The sequence below is a fragment of the Ailuropoda melanoleuca genome, chromosome 7 (genome assembly GCF_002007445.2).
Source record: "Ailuropoda melanoleuca isolate Jingjing chromosome 7, ASM200744v2, whole genome shotgun sequence".
In the NCBI taxonomy this organism is placed as follows: Eukaryota; Metazoa; Chordata; class Mammalia; order Carnivora; family Ursidae; genus Ailuropoda; species Ailuropoda melanoleuca.
The window spans coordinates 127,652,901-127,679,471 of NC_048224.1; the positions used below are offsets into that span (position 1 = coordinate 127,652,901).

The following is a 26,571-nucleotide window of genomic DNA, read 5'->3' on the forward strand; positions in this document are numbered from 1 at the left end:
TCTTCAAAAAGTCAATGAGGCCCTTTTCTACTTTTGCAGTGGGGCTCTCAAGTTTCAGTATCTTTATTGGTCCATTGGGCTTCCTGTGGGGGAGGCCCCCGTGAGGGACCTCTTCTCGGTGGTGGCTGTGATTACAGGGCAGGATTACACCCTCTCCTGGAGGTCAAGTGGCTCTCAGCCCAGCACTCCAGCCCGCAGCTTCTCCCGTCCTCTCCCGCCCAGGCCCAACTGATAGGTGCGGGATGCGGCCAGTCATTGATCAGGGAAGAGAGCCCACTGAGAGCTATTTTAAATCAAGCTCCAGAAATAGAAGTAGGGATGCTCAAACGTCAAGCCGCTCGCAGGAAGGAAAAATCATGCTTTAAACACATATTCAGAGAATTTTAAACATTAAAAAGAGGAAGCCCAAAGATGCTCAAAATTAGAAATTAGGAAACTCGAGGAGACATAGTTTCTTTATGGGAATGAGATTTATGGAAAAAAAATTAAAGGCATTCCATAAATTACTTAATGGGTAATGAGTCCTTGACTGTCTGACTCAGAAATCAGTTTGTTTTGCAAGGACCCTTTGATGAGCTCGCTAGGAGGCTGATGTCTGGCAGACAGCTAAATGCCATAGGTGACCAAAAGTGAACTATTTTCCTTAAGGCAGTCTTAAATTTTGATCAGTCTCAGCCTCAAGACCAGGCATGACTGATGTTTTTCCCTTCAAAAATGTACAAACGAGCTACAAAGCGTCAGCAAGGCAAGGACACCTGGGGTCCCCGGCCCGGGCTTGTCTGGGAGCTGAGGGGTGTGGAATGAAGGGAGGTCGCCTCGCTTGAGAAGGGAGGGCCTTGCTTTCCAGACTGGCCCCCTGCACCATCCCACAGCTGTAAACAGACGTGAGCAGCACATTCTTTCATACAGTCAAAAGCCACAGCTTTCTGAAAATCGAGCACCTAGCGGAGTTTTAAATGTATTTTGAAAAATGAAGCGTCACGTAAGTAAAGACGCTAAAAATAGCTTGCGATGATTTTGGAGAGTTGAGCAGCAAGTCCTTTGGTATTTCAGGAAATACTACAGAACTTCTTTTCTTTATCCTTGAACTTTAATCTTGCTTTTCCTTTGAAGAAGGGTCCCGAAGTGAACCTTGATATTCATTATATCGGGGGCCCTACAAAGCAGTCCCTCTGTAAAGAGCTCTAACAGGAAGGGGCTGAGGGCTGAGCTGCTGCTCGCCAGGGGCCACCAGCCCTCTGAGACGGTCCTCCCTCAGACAAGGCTCCTCGAAACAAAGCCTGACGCACCCCGACCAAAGGACTGCTTCATCCTGAACAAAACCTACAAGTTAGGAGTTAATTGATTTTTGTAGTTCTCATAGAATTAAGTTTTGTCTGGGACGGTTCTCTCAGGTGTCTTTTGTTTAGTTGAGTTGCGTTTCGAGCCATCAGAAACACAGTCCCTGGGAGAAGCCCCCAGCCAACCCTCCTGCAATTATTTCTGCGGGAATCCGTGATCCCAAGACCCTGTGATCAACTCAGGGCTGACATCCTTATTCCCTCGGAACAATCAGGGGAGCCAGTGAGAAATGCTTTCTATAGCAGTTCTCAAACTGGAGCAGGCTTCAGAGTCGCCCTGGGAGGGCTTGTTAAAACACAGCTCACTGGGCCCCACCCCCGGGTTTTCTGAGTCAGTAACTCTGGGTGGGGCCTGAGAATCTGCATCCTAACACGCTCCCAGGGTCTGCGCTGTGCTTGCCCAGGTATTGCACCTTGCAAATCGCAGGGCTAACCATGCTGGGTTTTGAAGATCAAATAATTTATCCCTGGGGCAGCTCCTCACTCTCACCGCTGACCTTCTTGGCAAGAAACAGGGTAAGCCAATGGCGTCTGCTCGAATTTCCCTTCCAGGATAATACTGAAATTCCCTATTCAGAGCCTTATTCCCTCTGTTTAGACTTCGGTGCGTATTACAACGCAGATGTTCATTGGAGGAGGACCAGGAGTTCGTTTGACAAACATTTGTTGAGCATATTCTCCACACCAGGCACTGAACTGAGTTCTGAGGATTTGAAACTAATAGAGAAGGTCTATTACATACACAAGGCAAACCCGGAGGAGCTTACACTGTGTGCAGGCGGTTGGATAAGTCAATATTTAAGTTTTTGAGAATTAGGGGGGGGTCATACTTAAAAACGATCACCTGGTACTGTTAGAAAGTGGGCTAGAGAGAGGTCATCAGAGGGGGCAGTGGGGGTCCACGGAGCAGGATTTCAAAATGCAGAGGCAGTGAGGGCCTGGCCACATCAGTGCTCAGCCCACAAGGGCACCGGCACCTCCTCTTCCCCGAGGGGCCCAGAAAGCCAGGAGAGGGAGAGAACACGAGGCTGCCGAGTGCCCGAAGAGGACAAGGAAAGGAACACCAATGGAGAAACAGGGCCAGAGAAATCACTGGGAAGAACTACTTCTGAATTCTGCCCGGGTTCTGCACCGGAAGGAGCTAATTGGGATAGCATTGATTGGGACGTTGGAAATAAAACTGGAGCACCAGTCAAAAAGAACTGAGAAAAATGGCCACACAAGCAGAGCACTGGGAGAAATGTAGAACAGAAGGAACTGGAAAATCATGTAAGCAGGAGACCCTGCTTCCCAGTGCAGCCCAGAAACGTCTGGGAAAGCTAAAAGGCCTTGTGTGATAAGCAGGACCAATGGCAGCATATGCGGGACCTTTTGAGAATGAAAAAAGGTGCCCTCTCCACTCAGACACATTTTCCCAGGGGCCCCTCTGGGCAGATGAACAAGAAAATGCTGCATGCTTCTCCCCACGCACCCAGAGTGCCAGGGAATGGCCTTCACCTCTGTGTTTCCAGCAAGCCCTAAAACCAAGTAGGCTCCCAGGCAATGCTTCCCACATACTTGGGGCTATCCTTCACACCCAGGGTGACTGCCTGGGCCCCAGAGTGTTTGATTCGCTTCTGGGTTAGTAGCAGCTAAAGGAAGAAAGCAGGTGTCGGGCTTTTGTGAGAACACTATGGGATTTGTACTTGGGGAGACTTCGCTGTGGGTTCCTTTCGGGTGCAAAATAAATCAGTCTGAGTGCTGAGGGATGCCCCCAGATAAGTGGGCTCCTGTACCCCATTCTGTCAGTTCCTTTGATCTCAAAGCCACCGTCCTGATTTCCGCATCTGTGGATCAGTGAGAGGTGTAAGCCTGGCCCTCGATACAGAATCCTGAAAGTGGGTTTATTCAATAAATATTTATGGAGTGGCACCTCCTTTCGTTGTCTTGCATTGGGACAGCATGTCACTGTTTACAAAATGATCTTCTTTTCCTCCATAATCTGGCCTTCGTGGCAGCAACCGTGTCATGTAGGTAGGAACTATTATCCACATTTCACAGATGAAGAAATCGGATCTCAGAGAAATTGACTTACCCAAGGTCACATGAAGGAACCTTGGCCAAACAAGTGCTAGAAGCTGGCTCTTAGGACCAGATACTTTCCACCATTCCATGACATTCTATGTTGGCTGAGAGAAAAAAAAAATGCAGAAGCTCCTAAGATGTTGCCATCGATAGAAATGTAATGGGAACTACATCTAGCTCTGAATTTTGGAGGGGCTAAAGAGAAGCAAGTGAGTTTAATTTTCATAGTAATATTTAATCCAGTTAGTTAAAATATTAGCAACTCACCATGTAGTAAATATGAAACAATATTAACGAGATCCTTTCACATTATTTTTTGTATGAAGTATTTTAAATCAGTGTGAATTTCACATGTAAAGCACAACTCAGGAGCTGAATTCAGTGGAAATGCTTGATCTGTATTTAGGTTTCATAAAATGTACAACGGAAAAGTGGATTTATGTACTCGAGTCAGTCCAAGCACACTTGAAAGTTTTCCAATGACCAAATTGAGGATCAGTGTTTAAGTTAAATTTACATTCATTAAGAATAAACAAAAATTTAAAATTTGGTTCCTCAGTGGCACTAGCCACGTTTCAGGTGCTCAGAAGCCACATGCGGCTGGTGGCCTCCTTACTGGAGCATGAAATCCTAACGTGTCCCCCTTCCTCCTGGGAATCTACAGTCTCATAGATCCGATATGTATTTTGGTCTATGTGTTATCAGGATTTGGACCTGTCCTTTGGTAACTGTGTCAAAAGTTGGTTTCCAGTTGTTGGAGAGGATGTGGAGAAAGGGGATCCCTCCTACATTGTTGGTGGGAATGCAAGTTGGTACAGCCACTCTGGAAAACAGTGTGAAGGTCCCTTAAAAAGTTAAAAATTGAACTACCTATGACCCAGCCATTGCACTACTGGGTGTTTACCCCAAAGATACAGACGTAGTAAAGAGAAGGGCCGTATGCACCCTAATGTTCATAGCAGCATTGTCCACAATAGCCAAATCATGGAAGGAGCCGAGATGCCCTTCAACAGATGACTGGATTAAGAAGCTGTGGTCCATATATACAATGGAATATTACTCAGCTATCAGAAAGAACGAATTCTCAACATTTGCTGCAACATGGACGGCACTGGAGGAGATAATGCTAAGTGAAATAAGTCAAGCAGAGAAAGACAATTATCATATGATTTCTCTCATCTATGGAACATAAGAACTAGGATGATCGGTAGGGGAAGAAAGGGATAAAGAAAAGGGGGGTAATCAGAAGGGGGAATGAAACATGAGAGACTATGGACTATGAGAAACAAACTGAAGACTTCAGAGGGGAGGGGGTGGGGGAATGGGATAGACTGGTGATGGGTAGTAAGGAGGGCACGTATTGCATGGTGCACTGGGTGTTTATACGCAACTAATGAAGCATCGAACTTTACATTGGAATCCGGGGATGTACTGTATGGTGATTAACATAATATAATAAAAAAAATAAAAAAAAAAGTTGGTTTCCTCTATCTTCACCCATCATCGGCCATCTCCTTTGGTGGCCTTCCTTAACCTCCTTCAAATCTGCCCTCTCTTCCTTATTCCCACAAGTGCCTGCTTGTACCCATTCCAGAAGTTGGAGGTTGTGATGGCCTAAGGCAGGCGGTGTCTTTGACAACAGTAGCTCTGTAACTTTCAGGATAGAAACGGAGAACAAGCTGGAAGAAAGAGGGGATTCATGAGAAGATAACAATATATTTAGGTACAATATGATGTACTTCCATTTCCTTCTGGAGCATCATTGATTTACACAAGATTCTGGCCATCAGAAAGCATGGCTCCTCTGCTCTTAAAAGCAGGTTCATCTCCCTAAATCTGACCAGCTAAATTCTGGTTGTATTTTCGTAGTAATTAGAAATGGCAATCTGTTTTTCCCAGGAAAATAATGATTTCTTACTCAAAAGTATAAGCAAATGCATATCCCATTCACTGGACTGGGTCTAGAACATTGTTCCTGTGTGGGTTTTAGGAATACTTGAGTAATTACTCATTTATCGTCTGTGCATAAATACATGTTTGCCTGTTTCTTTTCCTACACGTGAAGCCATGGCCAAGGTTGTATTGCCTTTGGGGATGAGCTTCTCCTGCATCTTTGTTGTCCTGTAATCCCATCAGACCCTGGTCCATAGGACTCGGGGATTCTATGAAATATTGTGTAAATATAAACTAGATGTGGCCAACCTATCATTTGCAACCCCATTAGCAGTGCCTTGGCTCCATTGAATACACAGGCAGGAATGTTTTCTTGTCCCTTGCTTCCCTCATCCTTTGTTCTCCACGGGGGTTAGAGATGGGGGTTGAGGTAATGAGGATGCAGGTCCAGGCTGGTCTGCGAAACCTGACCCAGAGTAAATTTGGTTATTAAACTCATCTTCTTGAACTGCCTAGTTAAGCGAGTTGATGTTCGCTGCTGGGAATACAAAGCTGCCAAACAGACAAGCAGGAGCCTGTCTGTCCCCTCAAATATTTTACAGTCGGAGTTAGGTATGTGTCATGGCTCTCTAGGTTGCCAGTTTCCTTAGATGCACATACAATTATTACTCACTCAAACACTTTTAACAAGTAAAAGAAGTACTGGGAAGAAGTAGCATTTCCTACTAGTCCCAAGAGACGTCCTGCTAAATAAATGTGCCATGATCAGATAAGCTTGAGAGACGCCATTGTTTCTCTTCCCCTATTAGACACTCACTCAAGAGCAGACAAAAACAAAACAAAACCCTATGGCAAGGAAGCCTGTTTGGCCCGGTTTACCTGGAGTTAACTAAACTTAATTAGCATGAGACCTACTTTTTCAGGGAACATTTGTGAGCCATGCAAAAATTATTACTGTCTGAACTTATTTGTACGTGCTGATTTTAAATAATTGACTTCCAGTTTCCATTAAGTTCTTGCTTAATTTTTTTTTAAAAAAGGACATAAGGCTAGGCAAGCAGTGAATGCAGCTTGTAGCACGTATAATCTATGAAAACAATCAGCGTCTGATAGTCCTTTATTCATCCTGGACCCAGCAGTGTTAAATTTATAATATTTTAATGACTCCATAATGCTTGAAAATATTAAAAGCAACTAAATACGATGATTTTAGAAATCTAAATTTAATAATTTTATTTTTGTTGTAGGTATGTGATTTAACTCCAACATTCCATAGAACGGAGCAGATTGTGACTCCAATAAAGCCTAAAGTGAACTAAGCTAAAACTAACTTGAATTCATCCCTTGAGTCACTGAGTCAGTCATCAGTGAAATCAGTCAGTAAACATTTTTTGAGGACCTAATGGCCATTAACTAAGGCACTAGGGACACAGAAATGACAAATACAAACAGTCCTTACTCTCCGAGTTGCTTACAGTGTAGAGGGGAATTCTAACGTGAAGCAAGGAGTAGCAGTAGAGAGGAAGTCAGAGGGACCTAAAAATAAATATTAGGAAGCTTCTACCTATCGGTTTCTAAGTTCAAACCTCTGTAAACCAGGAAGGATGTAAAGAATAAGGAGCTCATGCTTCATCCAAAATGCCAATACCCTTATTATACAGGAGAGACACACCCCGAATGATTGTTGAGAGCATTTCCAACAATGAAATCAACGGCCTCAATGTGAAATTAATCAGAAGCCGCGGTTCTAATACGCTGTTTTGGAGATGCGCATTAGATGGGATTGTTTCAGAACGCCTAATTATTGTGTCTGCCACACGCGTGTGTTTGAGTCATTCCTAACTTTTGGATTGCTGCCTAGATCATTTCTGCAATACGGTTGCAGTTGTGTTTTCTCTCTCTAATGCATAACTTTCCTCACTAGCCTCTAAGCTCAAAGCTCAAAACTGCACTTTTGCAAATTCTAGATAAGAGCCGAAACAGTTTGTCAAAGTGTTGATTCCACCGAGTTTGGGTGTAAGTTGATGTTTTCTTTGTATTCTACAGGTTCAGGATTTAAAAGTGCCTGTGTGAAGTCACTTTCGCTGGGAACTGCAGCCCGAGCTCTTGCGGTGTGCAAATCGTTCTTCCGTCAAATACACGTTACCCTGACCTTACAGTGGATGAAGATACCTCAATTGTTTGGCTTTGCCAACTGCTTGATTGCAGAATTTAGGAAGGTGGGAGGAAGGAGAAATCCTGCCGAGATCTGAGAGTCTAGGTGGCTTATTTTCCAGCACGGTCAATAGCTGTGAGCGTCAGAACTGAATATTCTCCCAAGGAGTGCCATGATATTGAAGTCACTTTATTAAAAACAGTTGTGTCTGCAGATCGGTCAAGAGACTCGGACGTTTACAGCCAGAGATGACACTGAGCGTGCTTCTGCCGCGGCCCGCAGTCTTCAAGTGGGGCATATTGATTGATGAGTGACGGCCTGCCGATAAATTCTTCCCGCACCGCTTCCTGGATCGGACTTCACTGAGCAATTCATCACTTTACCTTTGGACGCACATGTGGGGTTTTTCACAACAGTAGTTTCAGAATCACTGGGACCGGGATTGATTTCATCACCTGACGGAAGCGAACAGAATCCCCGGCGCTTGAGCACCATGGCCTTGAACGTGGCCCCGGTCAGAGACACAAAATGGCTGACATTAGAGGTCTGCAGGCAGTTCCAGAGGGGCACCTGCTCCCGCTCCGACGAGGAGTGCAAATTTGCTCACCCCCCCAAGAGCTGCCAGGTGGAGAACGGAAGAGTCATCGCCTGCTTTGACTCCCTCAAGGTAAGGGCGTGCGTTTCCCGTGCCACGTCGATGGCACGCTGGATTTTCCGACAGGATGTTTTCCGTGGTACTCGTACAGGAGTCCCACAGTCGTTTCTGGGTTCTGTTTTCTTGTTTGTGGTGACTTTTGGGAGATTTTCACCCACGGTTTTTTTTATATATCAAGCATACATAAATTTTTCACAGATCCATGTTTAAATTAAAAATACATGATGGTGTATTTTGGGTCTGGCATGACATTCATGTACCCAAGAGTTTTAAATCAAAGTCTGGCTTGTGACAACTGAAGATAAATATTTTATTAACGTTTGATCTTCTGGAGGTTATATAAAGGTGAAGAAATTGAATGTGTCACTTTTATGTGCCAGTTACTCTGCTGATCCTCTCAAAAAATTTTCTACTCGTGGCTTGCATTCTTGACCAAGGGCTTCCTAAAATACTTCTTAATAGGTTTTTCATTCTCTCTGGCAATTTGTCGTGGCTAGCAGAAATTATTGAGTACACACTCAATACTCCTGAGAACCCACTGTGTGTAAGTTAACCCATCACAGAAGAAATGAACGTGATTCAAGATGGCATCCTTGAGCTCACTTCTGGGAGGGAAAATACAGCATATCAGCAAATAACTATAATACTAGACAGAAAGGGACATGTGCCTTAAGGGAGAAATAGACCTCTGTGTGGATCCGTAGAATGAAAATCTAATTGAAGGAAGTACAAGTGACTCAGCCCATAATTCTTTGAGGTTTATTTTGCCCTAAAATATGGATTCTATGAATCCCAGATTGTCTAAGAAAGTCCTAACATCATCATGATATTGTTTCCAATGGAGGTAAGATAGTGGCTTAAAAAAAGCTTAATGTTTACATATCTGCAAAACTTCATATAATACGCTTACTGAAGAGTGAAAAAAAAAGTTGATCTATGCTTTTGGGAAATCTTAGTGCTGTGAGTTTACAAAATAGTGATGTTAGCCTATTCTTGGATATTGAAGGGTTGGGTTTGTTTTGGGGGATGATTTTTATCTAAACTAAAAAAGTTACATCTTATGATATTTGTAAGTCAAAACTGAAATATAAGACTTCATATATTTATTTAAAAGGGAAAATTGTCTATACACTAAAAGCAGAAGGATGCATTTAAAGCCCAAGAGAAGTCTTTTAAGGGTTAAAATTTGAAAAATTAGGTATGCTATTTATCTCAATAACTACCCCTATTTTATTCCTTTTTCTCATAAAAAGTTTATTAGATTGGACTTTAAAAGTATAAATTATTTTGTCTGCACAAAAATAAATAGATGGATAAATTACAATTATATAAAGTACACCAGTATAAGCACATTTTTTTTTAAAGATTTTATTTATTTATTTGACAGAGAGAGAGGCAGCCAGTGAGAGAAGGAACACAAGCAGGGGGAGTGGGAGAGGAAGAAGCAGGCTCCCAGCAGAAAAGCCTGACGTGGGGCTCGATCCCAGAACGCCGGGATCACGCCCTGAGCCGAAGGCAGATGCTGAACGACTGAGCCACCCAGGCGCCCCATAAGCACATTTTTATATTATATTTATTTTGGTTTTAGTCAAACGAGTAAACTATGTATTTGCTTCTATGATTGTCACCAATGGAAGCATTCACTATAAAAAGCAGTGTAGATTAAAAACTAGATCATAAGAGCTTCAAGATATGGAAACAGGTCAGAGAAGATAAATTCATTTTTCAGGTCATCCCACTTCCTTCGTTTTAGTAATCTGAGCCTTCTCTGATTGCCTATTTACTATGAAACCAACATTTTGGGAAGTTTCTTAAGACTTTTAATTCTTTTTTTTTTAAGATTTTATTTATTTATTTGACAGAGAGAGAGACAGCCAGCGAAAGAGGGAACCCAAGCAGGGGGAGTGGGAGAGGAAGAAGCAGGCTCCCAGCGGAGCAGGGAGCCCAATGTGGGGCTTGATCCCAGGACCCTGGGATAACGCCCTGAGCCGAAGGCAGACGCTTAACCACTGAGCCACCCAGGTGCCCCAAAACTTTTAATTCTTTAAACTAGTTAAGGAAATATGAGGGAGATACACCCAATGTATCAAGGTTAAGTATTTCTTGAATATCAAGAAAACAACAACTCCCAGATCCTTACAATTTATTACCTCACTGTGGATTCACCAGGAATTCACAATTGTTTGGGAATCCCATCCCATGGAGAAAGGATCCAGAATGGTTATGTTTAACATAAAAACATGAACCAAGTCATGAGATTGTAGAGCTTTAAAGATCATTTTCAGAAGTGTCTAGTATAATCATTTTCAAGTGCTGAAGCGTAGTTCCATATTGCCTTAAGTTATTGGTTCCCTTTGAGAATTGTAAATTTTCAGATTATTCAGTTTGAGTGTGATGTCATTTATTTTTAAAGTTGTCGAAATGTAAAGAATGTGAAAGGAGCCCTAGGGCGGAAGAATAAGACAAACCCAAGAATAAGACCCAACCACTTCCCCACTTTGAGTGGGTCACTTATCACTTCTTAGCTTTTGTCTCATGGGTAAAAGGAGGATATTCACCAGTGAAATTGGCTTAAGCATGCACAGTGCTTAGCACCGTGCTGGTCTATTCACCTTGCAAGGTGGAGGTAAGAATTATCAGTTCTTACAATAAGGACAGGTAAATAAAAAAGGCTCTCAAGAGTGCTAGCTAAAAAGAAAAATTGTGACAAACATACTTAGGCTGTTTAATCTTACTTCATTTAATATTTTATTTGTTTATTTATTTATTATGATATGTTATTCACCATACAGTACATCATTAGTTTTTGATGTAGTGTTCCATGCTCCATTGTTTGCGTATAACACCCAGTGCTCATTGAAACACATGCCCTCCTTAATAACCATCACCGGACTAGCCCATCCTCCCATTCCCCTCCCCTCTAAACAAACCTTCAGTTTGTTTCCCGGAGTCCATGGTCTCTCATGGTTTGTCCCCCCTCTGATTTCCCCCCCTTCATTTTTCCTTTCCTTCTCCTAATGTCCTCTATGCTATTCCTATGTTCCACATGAGTGAAACCATATGATAATTGTCTTTCTCTGCTTGACTTACTTCACTTAGCATAATCCCCTCCACTTCCATCCATGTTGATGCAAATGGTAGGTATTCATCTCCTCTGATGGCTGAGTAATATTCCATTGTATATATGGCCACATCTTCTTTATCCATTCATCTGTTGAAGGGCATCTCGGCTCCTTCCATAGTTTGGCTAATTGTGGACATTGCTGCTATGAACATTGGGGTATGTGTGCCCCTTCTTTCCACTACATTTGTATCTTTGGGGTAAATACCCAGTAGTGCAATTGCTGGATCATAGGGTAGCTCTATTTTCAACTTTTTGAGGAACCTCCACAATGTTTTCCAAAGTGACTGTACCAGCTTACATTCCCACCAACAGTGTAAGAGGGTTCCCCTTTCTCCACATCCTTGCCAACATTTGTTATTTCCTGCTTTGTTAGTTTTTTGCCATTCTAACTGCTGTAAGGTGGTATCTCAATGTCATTTTGATTTGAATTTCCCTGATGGCTAATGATGTTGAGCGATAAGACTGTGTCGCTCAGTGGAAACAGCCTAAGACAGAAGTGCAAGGGCTTTAAATGAACTCTGGCTGGTTACAGGCGAGCTATCATTTAAGACAAATTATTTTACCTCCTTGATTTCAGTTGCCTTTTATTTAAAGTTGATATAATAATTCTAATTTCATAAGACTACTAAAAAGACTAACCAGCCTAAGATATGCCAGATGCCTAGAATAGGGCAAGACATGGTAGGGACCGGTCATGGTAGTTATTTTCCCTTCATAATAAAGTATCGCGCAATAGACATCGATTTCGATGACCGGCTTTATAGGCAAGACGTGGCCAACCCATAAAGCGTCCTATTCTTCATGTGTCCAAACTCTTTAGAAGCTACGGTGTGAGTGATAATAATTCAGTGATGCAAATTAGTCATGACATTACAAGAAATCAAGTTTGAGGCAGGCATCGTTTCTATTGTTATTGTTTGTTACAAGGTATTTTCTCAAACACTGTGGAATGTTTTTATGCATAAAAATAGGTAAGAGGAATCTGAGTTGGCATATCAGTATAGAGACGGGGCCACTGTATGCCTGAGCTATTCCTTTTTTTGTTTTGTTTTTTATTATGAATTATTTGCATCCATGAGTAAACGTCCGTAAACACTTACTAAACAAATTTGTGGGTGGTTAGAAAAGAGATTTGCAAAAGGTCTTTGGAAAGAGAATTGCACATATATAAATACTTTTATAAAAGATGTTTCAGAAAATAGAGCAAAGTTCTTATGATGAAAACTGTACTTTATTCACAACTGTTACCGTGTTGCAGTTTAAGTGAAACCACTGAGCATGCATGGCATTTGTGATATTTTTTTAAACAGTGGATTTGCTTACATTTTTTCCGGAAGGCCAGAACATTCTGGAACATTGTGTTTTACAAGCTAGGTTAACTTGACAAAATGCAAATTGCTTCGTGAGCAGCTAACTTCCCTGCAGCCTTGACCAACCCCATCTCTGTGCCTTTATAATCCATGAAACAGTCTCCCTCACAGTCGAGATGTTTGAGATTTTTCATTTCAGGTTCTTTTCCCTGTAACCGAGAGAGGAACTAATCTGGCTTGTTTTGCAAATTGAAACATCCAGAAAGGAATAAATGAATTAGCTGTAATGCTTATTGAGACGAAAGGTTTTGGCATTTACCACTTGATGAAGTATTTAATATATTTGCTTCAACATGTTAATTCAGACTGAATTTAAAAAAGGAAACACTTTTTTAAATCGTGTTGCTAGTTTTGACAAAACGGAAACAAAAAGCACTCCTAGAGTATTTGGGGAAATTGTTTAGACTTTACATAATAGAAATTCCTTCAAAGACAGCGTGATTCTGAATGAGGTGATGTCACTCCCCCATTCAAGGCCTTCGAGTGGCTTCAGACCTCACCTGAGTGAAGACCAGTCCTTAGGAAAGCTGTTTAGGCCCTACGAGATCTGCTTCTCACCCCCAATCACCTGACTACAGTCCTACCCCTGTCCCCCACCCCACCTCATTGCTGTCCCCTGGATGTACCAACTAGGTTTCTACCTCGCGGTGTTTCACTTGGTCTTTGCTCGAACATTCTTGCCTCCGTTGTCCCTCATTCACTTCACGATTCTGATGAAAACTGCCAATGGCGAAGCCTTTCTGCCAACCTTATTTCAAAGAGTTACTTCCCCATTGCTGTGATGACTTCTCCTCATCATCTTGCTTTACTCTTCTCCCTGACAATTATTGCCTTCTGATAAACCATATCCATACTTAGTTTTTGTTCATTATGTGCCCACCCCCATTCTGCTAGAATGTAGAATCCTCCATATAGATGAGGATTGTGTTTTTTTGACCACTGTCGCATCCCCAGAGCCTGGAACAATATCTCATACACATTAGACGCTCAGTAAGTATTTGTTGGATGGTAGAGCGTGTTCATCAGGAAAGTATTCAAGATAGGGTGCCGCATATGGCTGTACAGTAGGGGTGCATTTCTCAACATAGTCTATGTGACCAGCAGCCCTGGAGTTGTACAGTGCACAACCTATGCAGCCATGTGTTTGGCCCCGTTCTCAAAATCTCAGTAGATTTCAAAATGAGGGAGATCCGTGCAGGAATTGGAGACACGAGTATGACTCTAGAAGTGTAATACAACATTGGAAAATTGACAAGTAAATTATTTCACTTTCTCTGAAGCTACAGATGACACAGAAACTACTTTTTAGTACTCTTACTCTTTGGCGTTACGTTTCAGAAATGTAAAAAAAAGTAGACCTGCTCACGTATTTACAGGATGCTGGCTAGAAGTTGGCTGATGGCAGGTAAAATTCTAGTCTTCGTATGTATGGGTGAAAATAGAAAATGATAGACAGGTGACCATTTTAGACAGTTCCTAAAAACATAACTAAAAAATGTATGTTATTGGCCTTGACCTTAACTTCATGTTCTTGAATCGCTTTCAAATAGAGGGAAATTCTTTGTAGAAATTGCTCGAGTATTTTTAAATTATATATTTAGTTCTGGCCTGATTTGAAAATATAATCTCGGACAATGATTCCCTTACCGAGAGAAATCTCTGTAGTCATAGAGACCCCCTATCTGCCAGGCATTTTTCATGCATTATCAGTTCCTTCCAACAAGTCTATAAGGTAAATATTATTCAGCCAACAATTGTAGCTGTGGATGCAGGTTCAAAACTGTAAGTGACTCACATGTAACTTATAAAGGGGGGGGAAGGGACCTACTCAGAGGTAAGTGTAACTTCAAAGCTGCCACCGTCCCTTCCCTCCTCCTAACTCCTTTTACAGAATAAATCATTGGTCTAATGAATTCCATGTCTCCTAATATCTTAATAATATTCATGTTTAACAAGTTTAGCATATTGAAGAAACATTCTAAAATAGAAGCCCCCAAGAATAAACCAATTTAGGTACTAAAAAATTAAGTATTTGAAAAAGAGAGAAAGCAAGGCACATGTATTTATTTTTGTTTGTATTTGTTTACAAACATTATACTACCACGTACTAGGTCTCAGTAGCAAAAGTGGCGCTGGTCCCAGGTGCTGGTGTGTGTGTGCACCCGTGTGATTCTGATTTCGGATGTTATGATAAAGTACAGGACAGGCTCTACTTTAAGGATTCTTGGACCCACCAATTCTGCTTCCTGCATAAGAGGTCCATTTCTCTGTCATCTGACTTCTGCCATCCAGGGAAAATCAGCCATTTGCCCCTTATGGCATTACAGGCTTGAAAACCTCCATATAACAGTTTATCCCTCCAAGTATGTGTCCCCGTATAAGCCTGTAAGCTTCCTAAAAGTAGGATTGAGTCTTACTCGTCTCTGTCCAAGCACCTAGCATTGCATCTGGCATGTAGCAGGAAGGCGAGAATAACCATTCACAGAGTGCATAAATTAACAAAGGAGTCCCCACAACTTTTCAAAAGGGACTTATGGATGGTCATCAGTGAACTTCAGACCCCAAACTTCTCTGCATGGCCATTCTTCATTGTCTTTAATGTCTCTGTTTCGTTCTGCAAGCCTGGTCAGCCCCTCCTTTGGAATTCTCTCGTGCTCTTCCCCCACCCGCTGCCCCACCACCATGGTACGCTCCTAGTTCTTCTACCACTGCAGCCTTCCTCCCTGTTTCACCTCTAATGCCACCTCTTCCTCACCTCGCTCCCCTGTGTGGATACTCGCCAAGACTCCGTGTTGGCCCTTCCTAGGTCAGGTCAGTGATCAGTTCTGAAAGGGTATCTGCAACTCAGCATTAAGTTCCTGCCTCCGTGCCCATCCATCACCATTCTGGGTGTGTGCCCTTTCCTTGCCAACTCCCTGGCTCCAAATGCCCACCCAACACCCCATATGTATGGTCCATACTTGCCTGTTGTTCCACATACCTAAATCCAAACTGTTCATCCTGTCCCTGCCCCAAGTCATCAGCCCACTCCATCCCCATGCCTTGTTCCCCAGGCACAAAACCTTAGCTTGATACTGACCACCATGCTGAGGACCCTTAGTCTTTCTTTTTCCATCTTGTTCTGATTGTAGGGAAGTATAACATCTTCAAGAATTAATAAAAACTATAGAATTTTCCCCTAAATACAGACTATTGCTACAAATCTCAAGGGCTTCCTGTTGGCCTCTAAAAAGTCTCTATGGACAGCAAGTGAAGAAACTCTCATCTACAGAGAAGTATCACGCACGGAAGTGGCCACAAAAAGACCAGAGGGTCATTAAAGATACTTCTTGGTTATTTCTCAGATTTTACTGGGGCCAAGATTTGCACCAGATTCTTCCGGAGAATCTCAAGATATTTCTATGCTGAGCAAGAGGTTACCTCCAGGTAATTTTAGTCTTCATATGTATGGGTGAAAATAGAAAATGGACAAGACAAGAGGACAAGGACAAGAGGTGGGCCATCGCTCCTGTGAAGTGCAGGAGGAATCCGTTTCAGTGCCTTTAGTGAGCAAAGGCATGAGGATTCTCAAGCAAGGTGGCACCCGACTCGGTGTCCTACTGAGAGAGAGCACATATGAGTGATGCCACCTTCCTGGGGACACAGCATCTTCCATCAAGAAACCTACATTCTAACCTGTCTAAAATGAAGAGTTAGACAAAATAATCTCAGTTTTCATTTCCTAGGGCTGTCATAACAAATTACCAAAGATGGGGCAGCTTAACACAACAGAAATGTATCATCTGTCAGTTCTGGGGGCTGCAAGTCCGATCAAGCGTGGACGGGATCACGCTCCCCCTGATGCTTCTGTGGGAGACCGCTTCCTTGCTTCTTCCAGTTTCTGGTCACTCAGTGTGTTCTCTGGCTTGTGGCAGCATACCTCTGATCTCTGCCTCCAGCTTCAGATGTCTGTCTTCCTGTGTCTTTCTTCCCATGGTCTTTCCTCTGAGTCTGTATCTAAATTTCCCCTTCTTATAAGGATACCAGTTACATTAGGTTACGGCCCATCTTTTCTGGTAGGACCTCATCTTAGCTAGTGATATCTGCAGCGACCCTACTTCAATATCAAGTCACCTTCTGGGGACAGGGGTTAATCCTTCAGTTCATCTTTTGGGGGGGCGGACATAGCTCAAACCTAGAAAACATCAGAAATCAAACACTGTAGTCTAATTCATGAGCCCAGACTGGTTTCAGAATCCGTCTCTACGCACTGCCCGGGATAGCCACGCGCCATCATTGGAATTGGCAAGAGAGGAGAGGCTTGAAAAACTCCAGTCTTTGCTAACAAGTAGAAGGAAGAGAGATGATCAGTTGACATTCTATGATTACAATAATCTGAGTTTAAAAACACATAAAAATAGGTAAAAATAATTCACAGAGAAAATTGGCAAAACTTACTTTCTCCAAAAACCAAATGGAGTAAAATATCACTTTTAACCTTAATTACATGCTTTAATAATTACATTTGTTTATTATTCACTTTGCCTTGGGCGGCAATGCTAACTTTTGTTAGTCTGTGTAGCAGTTTCTTATGAAACCATTTTTCACCAAAGCTTAAGGAGAAAGACACGTTTACTGTGATTTGTTTAATTTTTTTTTCCCTCAGAATGCTAACAGCATTTTATCAGGACCCCTCCTCCTTTTGTTCAGCCTTTTGGCTTTATTTTAGGATGTATTTAATACATGGCGAAGTATGAAGCAAAGATTTAAAGTCAAAGCCCTGGCCTGGGAGTCCGTATCTGAGCCCTGGCTTTCCTACGCGTCATCGTACAGTTCACCTCTCTGAGCCCCATCAATCCATTGCCATTCACTCATTTGCTCATTCATTCGTTCATTCATTCATTTCCTCTTTCACTAAACAAGAGGTGCGAAAGATCTGCAGGACTCAGCAGGAAATAGGAGTGAGACACTCCACACTCATTTCTGGGGAAACCCAGGGACCAGTGCAGGCTGCAGAGGGGGGGAAAAATCCAAAAAACCGAAAACACATGACCCCACTGAAGATGGCAGCTGCCTCTCAGCCACACGCAGCTGTGGCCTGCCTTCTGAGAATCCTGGGGATTTTTTTTTTTTAAGATTTTATTTATTTGAGAGAGAGAGAGCATACGCGGGAAGGGGGGGCAGAGGGAGAGGGAAAAGCAGGCTCCCCACTGAGCAGGGCTCCTGATAACAGGGCTCGATCCCAGGACCCCGAGATCATGACCTGAGCCAAAGGCAGACGCTCAACGAACTGAGCCATCCAGGCTCCCCAGATCCTGGGTTTTTTTAAAAAAAAGAATCAGAGATGCATTCTTTTGGTGTGAAGTTTCCCAATTTGTAAACCTTGGCAACCAATTAAAATATTTTTAAACCCTGAAGTTCAAACAAAACACAGCTATAGGCTGGATTCCGTCTGTAGGCTGCCATGTTTAACCTCTGTTCAAAACCAATAAACAAGTATTGATCCCGGGACAGGGGCTGCTGAGCCCTGGGAATAGAACAGCGTACACCCCTTCTTCCATTGGTAGCGATCACGGAGGGCAGGCCGAATTTATCACCTGCTCTGAATCATCCCTGGGAGACTTTATGCACATCGTGTTTGGTGAATCACTCTCAGGTTTCCCCTTACCTCACTGGCCGGTCCTGCTCTGTCTTCCTTCCTGAGTCCTCCTCCTTCTGACCTCGAATGCTGGCATCAGTCCAGTCTTGGTCTTTGAACAGCTCTGTGTTTCGTCACATCCACAGTGACCACCTTGCCCTTGTAACTCACCAAGCATGATCTTGCCTCAGAGCCTTTGTACCTTCTGGCCCACATTGCAGAGAACTGGACTCCATAGATGACCTCATCCAACCCAGTGGCGATACATGTGCTTTGTAAGCTGAACATTTCTTAATTTCACTCTCTGGCCCTGATTTCTCCTCTAAGCTCTAGTCTCATGTATTCACTTGCCCACCCCCCCCCAAATTTTTACCTGGGTATTTAAGTGACCTCTCCCATTCAGTGTGTCTTCTAATAAGTTTTTGGTTTCCCCTTTGACCTGCTGTTCCCATTGTGCCTATTCTCAGGTGGTACTGTTTATTTATCTGATCAAATAAAACATCTTGAAACCCAGCTTCAATCTTCTCTTTCCATTACCACCATATCCAGTCCATCACTGAGCCCTGCTTTGTCCGCCTTCAGCAGATGTTCTAAATCCGAGCACTTTCCAGCGCTCCTGTCACGACCTCCCTGGCCCAAACCCATGTCTCCTATGGACTTCTGTAATAGCCTGTATAATAGTTCTGGCTTTCGCCACTCCCTCCTTGAGCAGAGTGACCTGTAGGTCATGTCACTGTCTTTCCCAAATCTTCTAGTAGCTGTCCGTTCCATCTCTGACATCACAGCCCTTCAGGCCCCCTGTGCTCTGGCTTCCTGCTGCACTCTGGCCCCGTAAGTCAGCCACGCAACCCCTCACCTCAGAGCTCCTATCACACTGGCCTCTTTGTCCCTCAGGGCCCTCTGCACTGGCTGCTCTCTCTACTTGGAATGCTCTTCCCGCACATAGCTGCAAGCCTCAGGTCTTGACTTCGGTCTGGGCTTGGCTCAAACAGCACACCTCTACCACAAAAGCCAGCTCAGAAATTATCCTTAAGGAATGTGGCCTATCTCCATCTCCACCATGACAAGGTGAGGCTGTAAGGCGGGGGGGATCCCATGGCTCTGTCCCTGTACCCAGCGCTCATGGGGTGCCCCATCATATTTGCAAGTGCATAAATGTATCCTTAAGTCTTACACTTTTAAATACCACTGCTCTGACAAAATTCAAATCACTTTCCTGGCTACCTACTGCTTAATATTTTCTGTCAATCTACAGACAGATAAAACCTCAAAGCCAAAGCTTTGTCCAAATAAGCTCTTTGCTTTACAGCCCGAAAGGCGTTTCTGGGTCATGCTCGTGTTTCTGGCTGCCCTGATAGGCAGGTCACTTGGAGACTTGCTCGCAAGTGGCAGCTACGAGCTATTGAAATTCCTGGATTAGCTCGTTGGGCCACTGTGGGCCACTCAGCATTCCCAAAAGCCTGGTTGGAGACTTTGGCTGGAACTGGGCAACATTTCCACTTCTCTACTATAAAATAAGGACAGTGAAATACTTTTGTTTTAGTTTTGTTTCATTTTTATTGTGGCAAGAGCATGTAACACCAGATCACCCTCTTAACAAATGCTTAAAGGCATGACACAGTGTTGTTGTCTGCAGACAGGCCGTTGTCCTGCACCACTCTAGAATTTATTCGTCTTGAGCAACGAAAACTGTATAAAACACATTTTTTCGTGAAGAGAAATTCTTCAGTGCAAAGCTTATTTTTTTATTCAGGGATTGTTTCTTCTTTTTTTTTTTTTTTTGATTATCATAATATTCCTTTTTTTTTCCTAAAGAGATATTCTTAATAGATGAGTTTTATTGTTATTTTTCCCTTAATACCCTTACTCAGCAGAAGAAAAAGTGAGCAACTCTGTCAGTTTCCCATTCTTCTTAGGAATGATTACTACTCCATAAAATTCAAAGGTAGGGACCTACACTCCATACCCTCTGACTCATCACCATCAGACTCACTCGTTTGAGTCATGCACAGCAAAGGCTTTGTCATTAGAAAGTCACTGGTAAGTCCACATGTTACCTGAGAGGAACCCAGAATTTCCTCAGGCCTCTTTGTGTTAGCAAAGGGGGACAGCTTGATCCATGGAATAAACAAATGCTCGTGGGGGCGGGGGTGGCTGGAGGGGGTTGGGGAATGAGCCTGACCAGAGATTTTGAAACCTGGAACAGACCTAGAACTTGTCTGTTTGAGTGTCCGGGAGCGAGTTCCCAAGGATCCAGAGGCAGCAGGCATCCAGTGCTAAGGTCTAAACCACAGCGGGGGACTCGCCCCTGGGGCTAGGGAGACCAGGACTCCTCTGGGGAAGCCTCCCCAGTGACAGACTACACCTGGCTTACAATTTCCTCATGAACTGACCTGCTAATACTAAGTAGCATAGTCTTTCCCCTTGGTTGGGTTCCATTTCCTTTGGCTCAAAGATTATAGTCTAGTCTCTATTACCCTTTCTCAGCACCGTCAAGACCAAGAATAATAAAGCCCCCCCAGCACCCACCTTTGGGATTCAGGGAGTGGATGTTGCCATATTTATTTGTAATCGGCCATACCTGGCCATCCTGCCCGACCCACCGGCATCTTGGGGAGATGTCTGATGAGACCATTTTCTTATGACTGAGGTGGTGCTAATAGTATGGATAATGGGTGGTGAGCCCCTTGGAAGGATGAGATATTGTCAGCAGAAGGAGGAAGGGAAAGTGACTCAGAGGTTTTAAACCAATTAAAGCAGAACAAAATGACTGGTTTCAACTTGAGGCATGTTTATTTTTCAGTTAGTCTACTGTCATTTTAATAAGTGACATTTTATATTCTTAAAAAATAATCACTTTTAGTTTTCGACTGAACAAGGGATATGGATACCAAGGTACGTTCGTGATCCATCTTTGTATAAAAGTGTGTTTGTTGAAAAGTAGAATACAGTAGAGCTAGGCTTTTTAAAGATACCTGTCTGGTCCACATCTCAAATCTCATTCAGAAGAATGTTTCAAGTGCTCCCAGCCCTCTGTAAAGTCATTAATAATGACACCAAAGATATTATTTCCACACTTGCCATGAAACGAGGCACTGGCCCAGATGCTCAGGATGTAAAATTAATCATCAGCGGCCTCATTTAAGAAATTTAATTCATATCGCTTCTCTCCTGCTCCCGTCGGGCACTCGGTTGTTAACAGACACGGTGATCACGGGAAAATACTGGGATAGCAGAATTCTTAATGAAGAATTCTAGTAGATCCAGATGTTCTGGGTGGTACATAAAGCCGCAGAGAAAGAAGTTTCATTTCCTCGAGAACTTCAATATCTTTGTTCATTTATTTATTCTAGAGCCGTCACGGGGCCGCCCCTGCGTGCTAAGAGCACTGAGTTTGGTGCCTAAACAGGACATGGCACTGTGTTCCCGGGGAACTCACAGTCGAGTAGAGGAAACAAGAGGAAAGTAAACAAACTAAGCAAAGAATCACAACTTCTCCAGACTGCTGTGCATTCAGGAAATCCTGAGTGCCCACACGGTGACAGGCATTGGGCCAGGCCCTGGCAGTAGAGCTTGTTAGAAATTCAGCACAGTTTTTGGACCTCACGGGGTGTTTGTTCCAGTGAGAGTGACAGAAAACAAAAGGCCAGAAGCAGTCCTTCCCCCCCAAAAAAATTTAGTTATGTTCAAGCCATGAGAAGTGCTGAGCAGGAAATAAACTTGGATAGAACTCAATGTGATCAGGGAAGAATTTCAACAGGCAAGGTGGCCTGGGCTGGGTTCTTCAAGGAGCTGCTTTCTGAGCAGAGACCCGAAGGATTAGGAGGAGGCAGCCAGGTGGAGAGAGAAGAGCTTTGCCAGGCCACAGGGGAGAGGGAGCCCTGAAGCCTGGAGATAGAAGTAAATTCCTCTTTCTGGAAACAGAAGGCAGGGTGACTAGAGCTTGATCAACCCATCAGTGGGAGAGGGGCCTGAGAGAGTGGCTAAGAGAGAAACCATGCGGGAGTCTGAGTTCTATGCTCTGAGTCCTAAGATTTACTCGAGAGGATGACATGTTCCCATTTGCCTGGTGAGAAGGCCACTCTGCCTGGAGAAGGAGTTGCAGGAGGAGGCCAGGCCCCAAGATCATTGGAGAGTCTTTGCATCATCCAGATTGAATTAATTTAAAAATCTCAGGTGTCTTTGGTATTTTTTAACAAGCCTACATAACTGTCCAAGGGACCCCTTCATGCTTATTTTGGAACTTTTATCAGGGCCTACAATATCCTCACTGTAGACTTTGTCAGATGGTAGAATTGTACCAGAAAAGAGAATTCATTTACTTCTGGTGTTCCAAGTGGGCTAGAAACGCAGGAAATCCTAGGCCTCCTGGCCATATTTATATAATATTGTCTTGTGGGTGACTGCCTGGGATCTCCAAAGATCAGGTTCGATGTGGAGGCGGGGGGAGACCAACATCCCCCATGAACTCTAGCACTTACGTCTGGTAGCAGGCCACAAGTGCAATGCAGAAGAAACTTCTTTCAAAAGAAAGGCTTCTTTAAGCTCCTTCACCTTAAACTGTTCTAGCTGCCCTCCTGCCTCTCTCTTCCTTTTGTCTCTGAACTTCTTCTTCCACTGCCCCCCAAACCTCTCACCAACCAATCCATGGCTGTCCAGTCTTGTGCCATATTCCTCGAGAGACATGGATGTGTAAGACGTAGTTCCAGCTCTGATGGGTTTTATAAAATAACTGGGGAGACTAAGAACCACGCAGAATTAGCAACTTAATACTAAACTATTTGGTAGCAATTATTTGAAAGAGCCTTTTTTAGAAGAGAAAAGCATGGGCTGCAAAAGGCGGCCAAAGCATGTCATGGAAAAGAGCTTTCCGGGCTAGGTAGAGATCAGCTCAGAGGAATGACTGTCTTTCATGCTGGGTAGCCTGTATCTGTGGTTTCCACGTGTTTTTCCCTAGGGACTTCTGAAGGCATCTACTCAGTAAGTCTGAGTGCAGATACCAGGAATCTGTATTTTTAGAAGCTCTCCGGTGATTCATATGCATGGCCAAATTTAGAAAATATTACTCCAAATGATTTCATCACACCCTGAAGCTATTTGTTCTCACACTGCATAAACCTAGTAAGCATCCCTGAAAGTTTCCATTTGTCTTCCAAGGTTCCCATAAAGGCACAAAAGTATGGTGTCTCACAGGTGGCATTGTCCAAGTCAGGATTAGAAAGATCAGGCCCCTGTCCCATACCCTTTGACTTCTTATTCCTATGTCTATTTTAATGGAAATATCCAACAACACAACAGCCTCCAAGTGATTAACCATAACTGTAAACTATAAAACAACAGCATCCCATCCCAGTTACTGCCACTGGTGCCACTGGGAGGGGAGAGCAAACAGGACAATGGGAACAATGGGAATAATGAAACAATGGGAACAAATAAGTAAATGAGCTGGGTATGTTTACTCTGAAGAAAGAAAGATTAAGAGAAAACATGATAGCCCTCTCCAAATATTCAGAGATGGGAATGATGAAGAGGTAGACTGGTTCTATGGAAAGAGTGAAGACAGTTCAACATGAATAAGAAATAGATGAACATGCCTGGAGGGTGAGAGTTCCCGTCTCAGGAGCCGTGCAAATAATGCAAGCTTGGGATTTGTATTGTGTCCTTTAAAAAGTTCTATGCCAGGGACATTGAGAGGTAGTCTCATGTAGAACTAATTACTTAAATGGCCAATCCAAGCTTAGCAAGAGAAATTTTCCCTGGTGTCAGTGGTGGAATATTTGGTTGCCTAGCAACCTGTAAATATCTATGATGCAATGGAAAATCATTAGTTTGTGTCTGGGTTGATTGTATAGTTCCTAACACCACACTTGGTTCATTTCATTGATGATAAGTATACCTGTTATAGTTTGTTACCTATCAAAATGGTGCTGGGCCGCAACTTTACACAGTTCTAATCTTTACCAAACACTAGCCAGCTGCCTAGCCTAGCCCAAATGCACACAGTAGAAATGGATGTTTGGTCCGTACAGGAGGCAACAGGACAAGAGTGAGAACAGAATAATTTGGAGATCCGTAGAACTGTTGAGTAAAATGAAACCTAGTGGAGTCCTTAGAGTGATGGTACAACTTTAATCCTGAACTTTCCAACTTCGTAATTCTGTGGGTTTCTACTAAGTAGCTAACACCAGCATTTAAGGTATAGAACAAAACATACAAAATATACAAGAGACTTTAATCATAACTTTCCAAGCACAGTCTCCTAGAAACTGACAAAATATATGTGGATAGTTTCAAAGTTTGAACTCATTTAATAAAGGGCTGCTTTACGTTATAAGAGCCAAAGAACTGTCAAACTTCCGCATTAAACATCTGCCAAGATCTCTTATTAGGTAGGTTTTCTTAGTGATAATGACTAGGTACATAAAATAAACCATGCAACGCTGTCAATGTCAGATTCTATCCACACTAAATAACGGAGACCTGCATTTCCCCTTGTCGAAAGTTCATAAAAAATGGAAGTAAAACCAGCGAATCGCTGGAGTGGTAATTAGGTAAGTTTATGGTACACACAACCAAAAAGACAGTTTGCAAACTGGGAGCACTCAGACCAAAACAGTGAGGCTCAGGGGTGTGTTGCAGGGGTGCGTTGGTATAAAGTAGCTTCTATTGTGAGAAAGCAGTTTATTCTTCACAGTGACTGGTTACAATACTAGAATTTTCTTGCACCATAGGGAACTCATCACTGGTTACCTCCGATCAACCTTGGGAACCAGTTCACATTTTGCTTATGACGTTCAGGGACATAAGCAAGAAGTGATCCAAGTCAAGTTAACCTTGCAAAATAAGATAAATTAAACTTTGTTTGTATGACTAACCTGGTTTTGTCTGCTCAGGAAATTTTCAAGGCTGGTCTCTGATTGTTTATTTATTTTAACACCTTCTTTTGTTTGACCTCTCAAACCCAAATTGTAATTTTCAAAAGTGATTGATTTTGATTAATTTCTCTTTCTCCCCAAAAGATTTAGAACTGCTTTAGGTAGCTTTTTATTAGCCAGTCCAGGACATTTGTACAACAATATAATTAATAGCATTTTTAATGAAAATGATGGTATATTAATTGGTAATTTTTGGATGATTGTTCTTCCTAATTACTTATTAACCTTTAAATCAGTTATACACAAGGGAATGGAGCAAGATTCACGTCTTTGAGTATCTGAAAGCCTTTTCAAGGTGGTTTTTTTTTTTTAATAAAAGGGATCCAGAAGAACTGCTTTTTTGAGGAAACTCAAAATTATATCAGGAGCTAAGTGTGGTGTGATGCTTAGCGCATTAATATGCTATAGAAGTTTTCGGTGTACCTATTCTTGGCACTCTAGTGAATCATCACTAATAGAAAAATGGCTTAATAAGATAGTAAAGATGATGCCATCAGTTTTTCTTTATCATTTAAATTTGCAGGTAGTTGCAAATGGTGCTGAAAAGAGAAAAAAAAAGACTATTCTTAGTTGAGATATTCTATTTGAGTATTTTACTGTATATATTAGAAAATGAAGAAGCTTAGACCCACAGAAGATCTCTAGATCTTTGGCCCCAAATATCAAGTCTGACTCCATGTAACTAAAAAAGGCTCGATAGGTAAGGCCTGATGTGAACCTGGCTCATTGCCATTTAGACAGTAGGTCCATTTAAATGGCTGAACATAGACTAGGTGAAGAGACAAGTGGATTTTGGAAGGCAAGAGCCCAGTTTCACCTCCTCTGATGGGAGAGGTCATCCCACTCTGGAGGTCTTCTCTGTGGCCCTGCCTTTTTCCAAATTTCTCTTAGGCTTTTCTGTATATCAGCATTGTTGAAAAAGAGTCACTATTTGAAGGTCTGTGTTGCTTTCCACTGTTTGTGGAGATTCATTTTGTACCTGGGCCTTCCCTCTAGGCCTTTGACTTGTTGACTTTTCTCCTTTCTCTCTGTCTCTGCCTAATTCATTCATCAAACAAATGTATTGAAGCCTGATATGTCCTGGGTACTGTCTTTGGCAGAGAGAATCCAGCAGTGAAGACTTCATGTTAGTGAGAGTTTGATGGGTGGGGGTGGGGTGAGGTGGAGTCAGAAATGAGTATCAGGCAACTATCATCCGGTGCGATAAGTACTGGGAAGAATATCTGTGTGCCCTGGAGCACGGAAAGTTCCAGAGTATGTGCTCTGGAAGCCTCCTGGGAGCTGGACAATTCAGACCGGGCATTGGGGGAGGTCAGGGAAACTTCTCATCAGACTTGACTAGGAAAACGGAGGTGGTGGTAGTGGGTAAGAGGGTGGAACACGCCATCTCTGAGTCTTCCTTTCTGATTCCACGAGGC

The 26,571-nt window shown here is 42.9% G+C and overlaps 1 protein-coding gene across 6 annotated transcripts in view; it reads left to right on the forward strand.

The window, feature by feature from the left end:
• MBNL2 (muscleblind like splicing regulator 2) overlaps nt 1–26,571 on the forward strand; it is a 155,559-nt gene that overhangs the window by 40,081 nt on the left and 88,907 nt on the right. For all 6 annotated transcript variants that reach the window (XM_019794792.2, XM_019794794.2, XM_019794793.2 and 3 more), the window contains exon 2: nt 7,344–8,119. In XM_019794792.2, the coding sequence (XP_019650351.1) occupies nt 7,946–8,119 (174 nt within the window). In that variant the 5' untranslated portion in view covers nt 7,344–7,945. The remainder of the gene's footprint in view (nt 1–7,343; nt 8,120–26,571) is intronic.